The 7,243-nt window shown below is 44.0% G+C and overlaps 2 protein-coding genes across 3 annotated transcripts in view; both read right to left on the bottom strand.

Annotated features, from left to right (window-relative positions):
* Window positions 1-1,504, bottom strand: part of atg14 (autophagy related 14) — an 8,489-nt gene extending 6,985 nt beyond the window's left edge. The window contains exons 1-2 of the mRNA XM_084382008.1: window positions 980-1,504; window positions 31-93 (exon numbers count right to left, since the gene is read on the bottom strand). Coding sequence (XP_084238134.1) covers window positions 31-93; window positions 980-1,257 — 341 coding nt within the window. The 5' untranslated portion in view covers window positions 1,258-1,504. The remainder of the gene's footprint in view (window positions 1-30; window positions 94-979) is intronic.
* Window positions 1,505-2,280: 776 nt separating this feature from the next.
* On the bottom strand, window positions 2,281-7,169 carry tbpl2 (TATA box binding protein like 2). 2 transcript variants are annotated; one of them, XM_084382010.1, is made up of 8 exons: window positions 7,052-7,168; window positions 6,143-6,323; window positions 4,353-4,572; window positions 4,140-4,227; window positions 3,927-4,018; window positions 3,673-3,840; window positions 2,692-2,786; window positions 2,281-2,525 (listed from the first exon to the last, which is right to left on the bottom strand). In XM_084382010.1, exons 1-8 carry the CDS (start codon window positions 7,097-7,099, stop codon window positions 2,449-2,451), a joined length of 969 nt encoding a protein of 322 aa, XP_084238136.1. In that variant the 5' UTR covers window positions 7,100-7,168; the 3' UTR covers window positions 2,281-2,448. The 2 variants fall into 2 exon arrangements, with proteins under 2 accessions (XP_084238136.1, XP_084238137.1); XM_084382011.1 differs by having other exon boundaries at window positions 2,452-2,592; window positions 7,052-7,169.
* Between the last annotated feature and the right edge of the window lie 74 nt (window positions 7,170-7,243).

Below are 7,243 nucleotides of genomic sequence, written 5' to 3'. Positions count from 1 at the left end.
TTATCCGTTTGTATCTTCATAATGTTTCACCTGTGCTGCAGCTGCTCCTTTTCCTCCTGCAGCTTCTTCAGTCGCTCCAACTTTTCAATATATCTGCAACAGAAACATTATAATTAAATAAGACTTATTAAACGAGCAGCTGAGAGGATGTTCAGTTTGTGTTTGTGTGTCTGCTGCTGCTCTAAACAGTCTGAACAACTGGTGACATGAAACTATGAGGTCAAAGTTATTTTGGGTTTTCACATGTTGTGTAACTGCAGCAGGAGCTAGCTGAGCTAACAGCACAGACCCAGCAGAGATAACTCAGGAGGGTTAGTTAGCTGCTAATGCTAACTAGCACAAACTGATGATGACTCAGTGTAGCATACCACCTTATCACTCATCAATAACCAACTCATTAACATTCCTTGTTTCAGTGTAGCAGTACAACTGTTGTTTGTTTTAAACTAAAGATTTTACTGAATCTGCCCGTTTGTGAGTCCGACGTTAGCAAGAGAATCCTGTAAAAACACACAATTAAAGCTTAAATTGGATTTTACAGATGACAATTAAAAGTATAAAACACAAAATAGTTATTGTCTTTATCAGGATGATCCCCTTTTTAATTCGGCATGTGTGTTTTATACTTATTAGCAATTATGTGGACTTAGAGCCGGCCTTATCACCGGTACACCTGTCAGTCCCGCTCCTAACTTCCACCGGAACATCTGCGCTTCGTTAATAAAGACGTAAATAAATAAGAAACCGTTAAAGAATTGTTGGTGTCAGAGTTGCTTTAATAAACAAATACTGATGCCGAACTGTAAAGTAGGATTCATATTCTTATTCCAACAAGTTAGAAAACCTGTTTGCGTTTTGTGTTTGCGGAAAAATTAAGGCCGCTGTAAAAATACCAAATACGGCTATGAAGTCTGGCATTAACAGTGAAGGAGCCGCTTTAGTGAGCACAGGCTGATATCTAGAGGATCCAGTCCCAAACCTTTCAGTGTTCCTCCCGTCGAAGTACACGAAGTCCCCGGCCTGGACGCACCGGGCACAGGTCAGCCTGCGGCGGGAGGTGCTGCACAGGGGGCACCGCTCCACCGCCACGTACAGACCCTCCGCGTCGTCCACCGACTCCACCATCACACAGCCCGGGGTGGAGTGAGCCGGATGGGGGTGACAGGGGCGGAGAGGCGGCCTCCCCCCTGAGTGAGGACCGGAGGATGAAGCGGCACGGTCCGGGCCGAGCGGTGGGAGTCCCGCGGAGGACGCCATGGAGGAGGAGTGCTAAGAGCTAACTAAGCTAACCAGCAAATCTAACGTAAACGCTAGCTTTATAAAGCTAGCACAAACTAGCCGCTGGACTCGGCGCTCTCTACCGCTCCATGAGGCTCCAGTCACGGCTGAGTGTCCTCATGTTCACCGCTGTCATGTTTTAAAACGCTCCGAGAGGCGACGAGCCGACAAACAAACACTCCGATGTTTTTGTTTTGATGAGCAGACGATGAGTCCGCCACTTCCTGTAGTGACGTCAGGCTGTGGGCGGAGTCGAGGAAACACCGCAACTTCAATCACAACAACACCACACAAAAAACAGAAACAAACAAAAAAAACACAATGAAAACAAAGCAACAGAAACAATAGTTAGAGGATACTGTCATAATTGTAAAATAAGAGTTTAGTTTGTTAAATTATGAATCAGCTGATCAGGATAATGAGACGATAATGATGTCACACTTTGAGTTTACTGTATGATGATGTATGATGATGTATGATGTTGTATGATGATGTATTATGATGTATGATGATGTATGATGTATGATGATGTATGATGATGTATGATGTATGATGATGTATGATGCTGTATGATGTATGATGATGTATGATGTATGATGCTGTATGATGTATGATGATGTATGATGTATGATGATGTATGATGTATGATGATGTATGATGCTGTATGATGTATGATGCTGTATGATGTATGATGATGTATGATGTATGATGCTGTATGATGTATGATGATGTATGATGTATGATGATGTATGATGTATGATGATGTATGATGCTGTATGATGTATGATGCTGTATGATGTATGATGATGTATGATGCTGTATGATGTATGATGATGTATGATGTATGATGTATGATGCTGTATGTAATATTCAAGATGAAGTCACATCTGATTGATCCACTCAGTTTAACTCGTCAATATTAAAGGTTAACTTCACAATATTTTAATTAACGATCCTGAAATATTAACGTGTGAATCAGAAGTAAAGAGTTTTCTGTGCAGCCATTTTGAAAAACTGACATTTATTATCAGTCAGGACGGTGAAACATCGAACAGAGACTCTAAAACAAACAGCTGACTCATCGATCATCAACAACACAAAAAATAAACTGATTCCATCTTATTTACATCTTATTTACATCTGAACAGGAAGTGACATCAGAGGCCGTCATCACTGTTTCCTGAAGCCTCTCAGGATCGGATAAATGTTCTCAAACGCCTCGTAGATCTCAGCTCGTTCTTTAGCTCCTGGAAATCAACATGCAGCCTTTTAATGATCACAGCACAATCACTTGAACTCAGCTCGATCTTTGTTCTGTTGGTGACACATCGGAACAAATAAAGTTACAGAGAGGAATTTAAATGCAGTTTTTAATGTTCGCTGTCACTTTATAACCATGTTGAGATTCATTACCAGTCAGAACGACTTTCCCCGACACAAAGATGAGCAGGACGATGCGAGGCTTCACCATGCGGTAGATGAGTCCTGGAAACAGCTCCGGTTCATAACTGACGACATCAAACACACAAAGATCCATCAGCTGGTTCACATCAACATTCATCTCCAATCACAATCAGCTGCTGATGACAGGAAGTGTTACCATTAAAAAACTGACGTGTTAATGAATATGTCTTAGCTTTAGCTAACACTATGCTATCAGGAACCAGAAACCTGTGATGCCATTTAACAAACTTCACCTGTTAGAGACAAAACAACATGATGTCAGATGCCTCCATTTTGGACTCTCCAGCTGTCCGTCCAATCAAACGTCAGCTCTGTCAGGACGTCAGGGTCACGGGTCAGTTTTCATGGTGGTCATTAACATCGTCACGTCACATTTTTCTCATAAGCTTACACGCTATTTTATCTGGGGGGCGACCCCCATTCCGACCGGGTTAGGGTTTCAGGTTCGGAATGGCACCCTGGAACCATTTTATCTCTATTCAAGTTAGCTGGGGGCTAAACAGGAAGTTAGCCGGGGGCTAAACAGGAAGTTAGCCGACTTGGTCAGCGGAAGTCTCTAGTGAGTGCGCTCTGTGGGCGGCACGACATGGACGGTCTGAGTATTTTCACATCTGGGAAGTCAAGATTTTTAGCTTCAAAACCCGACTATGCTAACTTCCTGTTGCACACAGCATATACAGTCTGTCTGAAGTAGCTAACTGCTAACTAGCTAACGGTCAACATTCAGGGCTGAAATCTGCGCTTCATTTAACTCAGGAGTCAAAGCGACGTCACACCTGAGTACAACATGTTGGAAAAACAAGATGGCCGCCTGCAGGAGCTCCTCTCAAAATTATTTCTCCATTCACCAAAGTTCAACATGACAGAGCGAGGCTAGCCGTTCCCCCTGCGTCTAGTCTTTGTGCTAAGCTAGGCTAACAGTGTTTGTACCTGCTGAACTGCTGGTGTGTGAGGACCAGCCCCTCCAGTCTGATGGGGAAACACACGTCGCAGCTCGCCACCATGTTCTGGATCTTAAAGTCCAGGAAGCGGGCGGGGAAGCCCAGCTTCTGCACCACCCGGGCGTACTTCCTGGCTGCCAGACGTGACTGCTCCTCACTGGGGGGGAGAGGAGGGTTACTGAAGGTTGTAGCTGAACCACAGACCGACCCGTAAATAAATATAACATAAACAAACAAACAGACCTCTTGGCTCCTGTACAGACCATCTTCCCGGAGCTGAAGATCAGTGCCGTGGTTCTCGGCTCTCTGATCCTCATGATGACCGCTGCAAAACGCTGAAACACGAGAAGTGAACTGAACGATGCTGGAAGCTTCTGACACTAATTATTATTAATTACATTCATTAAAGTCTGTGGAGTCTTTAAACAGACTGACAGTCATGGCTGGACTCTGTACCTTTGGGTTGTACTCTGCGTTTCTGGCCTGCAGGGCGATGAACTTCAGATCCAGCGGACAGCCCAGGTTCACTGTGGAGACAATGTTCCTGCACACACAACAAAGTACCGGTACTACAGTACCAGTACTACAGAAGACGTACCGGTACTACAGTACCAGTACTACAGAGGAGGTACCAGAACTACGAAGTATCAGTACTCATCAGTAACTCACTGTAACTGTGGGATGATCCCTGACCTCTCAGTCACAGGGGTCATGGGGGTCATGGGGGTCATAGGGGTCATGGGGCAGAAGGGGGAGGCCCCTGTCCCCAGCATGGACGCCCCCTGCTGGGGATCAGCTGCTGCTGCTGCTGCTGCTGTGGAATCCTGGGAGTTGTAGTCTTGATGGATGCCGCTGTCCTGTGAAATGTCCAGAGCTGCAGTCTGACTCTCTGAACAGGAAGTTAGTTCAGTGGTTAGACTTCATTTTATCCTCTGATTTCACTGACTGTCACATCTTCAGCCCACCTTTTGTCTTCTGATCCAGATTAATTAGCGATGTTTGTTTGTTTGTTTTCCTGACTTTCAAAATAAAAGATCTCCTTTAAAATACATCATAGGTTTTATTAATAAAATTAAAGGTGCACTATGCAACTTTCTTGACGGGCCTATAAACAGGGACACAGTCAACATGAGTTAATGTTCACGTTTGTATTTGTTAATCAGAAGAAAAGCAGGATTTTATTTTGAATTATGAAAGAAACAGCACAGAAGTCGTATTTTATCATGGAACTAAAACACACCACACTGAACACAACACTGAACACAAGACTGAACACACAAGACTGAACGTATCACACTGAACGCATCACACTGAACACACCACAGAACACACCACACTGAACTCATCACACTGAACACACCACAGAACACACAACACTGAAGGCATCACACTGAACGCACCACAGAACACATCACACTGAACGCACCACAGAACACATCACACTGAATGCACCACACTGAACACATCACACTGAACGCACCACACTGAACACACCACAGAACACACAACACTGAACTCATCACACTGAACACACCACAGAACACACAACACTGAACGCATCACACTGAACGCACCACAGAACACATCACACTGAACACATCACACTGAACTCACCACACTGAACACATCACTGAACACACAACACTGAACGTACCTAACTGAACTCACCACACTGAATGCATCACACTGAACACAACACTGAACACACCACACTGAACACAACACTGAACACACAAGACTGAACGCATCACACTGAAGACACCACACTGAACACAACACTGAACACATTACACTGAACACAACACTGAACACACAAGACTGATAACACAACACTGAACACATCACACTGAATGCATCACACTGAACGCACCACACAGAACACACAACACTGAACACACCAAAGAATACACCACACTGAACTCACCACACTGAACGCATCACACTGAACACACCACAGAACACAACACTGAACGCACCTAACTGAACACATCACACTGAACACGACACTGAACGCACCACACTGAACACAACACTGAACACACAAGACTGAACGCATCACACTGAAGACACCACACTGAACACAACACTGAACACACCACACTGAACACACCACACTGAAGACATCACACTGAACGCACAACACTGAACACACCAAAGAATACACCACACTGAACGCACCACACTGAACACACCACTGAAAGCACCGCACTGAACACCACACTGAAAGCACCGCACTGAACACAAGACTGAACACACAAGAGTCAAACATCCCTCAGCTAAAGAACCGGGTCAGTGCGACTGTGAGCTACTACTCTCAGCTGATCGTCTGTCAAACAAAATGTTTCTGAATGTACAAACAAAAAACTTTAAATCTATAAAACACCTGAAGCTTTAATGTCAGTATTGATACCTGATGCATCTGTTTCAAATCATTTTCATTCATAACAGTGATGTCACACCTGTGGCGTCATGGTGACCAGGCTCTTCCTGTGTGCTGAGCTCATCAGGTAGGAAGCTGAGATCCAGCTCCTCCCCCGGCTCTCTGCTAGGCCCCGCCTTCCCCGGCAGGAAGGAGGGGTCTTCCAATGAGGGGGCAGGGCTTTGGGGGCCAAGGCCCTCCCCCAAACTGAAGCAGGAGTCCTGCAGGAGAAAAACAAACAAGATCCCACTTCATTATTTTCATTATTATCATCTGTGACTGTATCCATCAACACAAAACTGTGGCAGAAAAGACTGAAGATCAAAATCTGTTTCAATATTTAGTTACAAATGTGACAATTAAACAACTTAAATGTAAAACAAAAACACAAAAAACATGTTTTGATGTTCATAAAAATATTACTAAAAATAATACGTAAAACTTTAATTGGATTTATATCGTCAGACCGACATCATGTCACATGAACTTGTAAACGAGTGAATGTGTGGTGTGTTCAGGGTGATTGTGGATGTTTATCAGAGTGTGACTTGATTTGTTTTCGCTGCACTTTAATGTAAAGCTGGAGTAAATAAGCTGATGTCTCTTGTGGCAGCAGGTTTGTCTGCAGCAACTCTACATGGTTCAGTCCCCCCTCAGTTCTGATGACACAAGCAGCTACAGGTGTGACAGACAGGTGTGGGTGGAGGCTTCAGGCTCAGTCAGTGTGAATATAATAAACTTTCTTCTGTATGTAAAAGTTCCAAACATTTTATATTCTCTCTTCTTAAATAAAACGTCACATTAAGTTTGACTCAGTTTGACTTCACACATGTTCACACTGTGCTGAATAAAGTTTTCCCTCCATGTTAACTTCACTGTTTCTAATAAAGTTTTGAATGATGACAGCAGCATCAGATCAGAGAACAGACGAGTCGTCGTCTTTACTCACATTTGCAATGGCGTCATCAAAGTAACGCTCCAACGCCGACTCGTCCATGAGTGCAGAACCGCCTGATCCAGGACCTTCCAGGACCTGTTTCCAGCCAGAGAGCTGCACACCTGTATCCAATCCTGAACTCATCAAACACACACACACACACACACACACACACTGAAGCTGATAAGACAATAAATAATTATT

Source organism: Pagrus pagrus, assembly GCF_965226575.1.
Source record: "Pagrus pagrus genome assembly, chromosome: 18".
Classification (NCBI taxonomy): domain Eukaryota; kingdom Metazoa; phylum Chordata; class Actinopteri; order Spariformes; family Sparidae; genus Pagrus; species Pagrus pagrus.
Note: the sequence above shows the minus strand (reverse complement) of the source record. Positions and strands in the feature narration are given on the sequence as shown.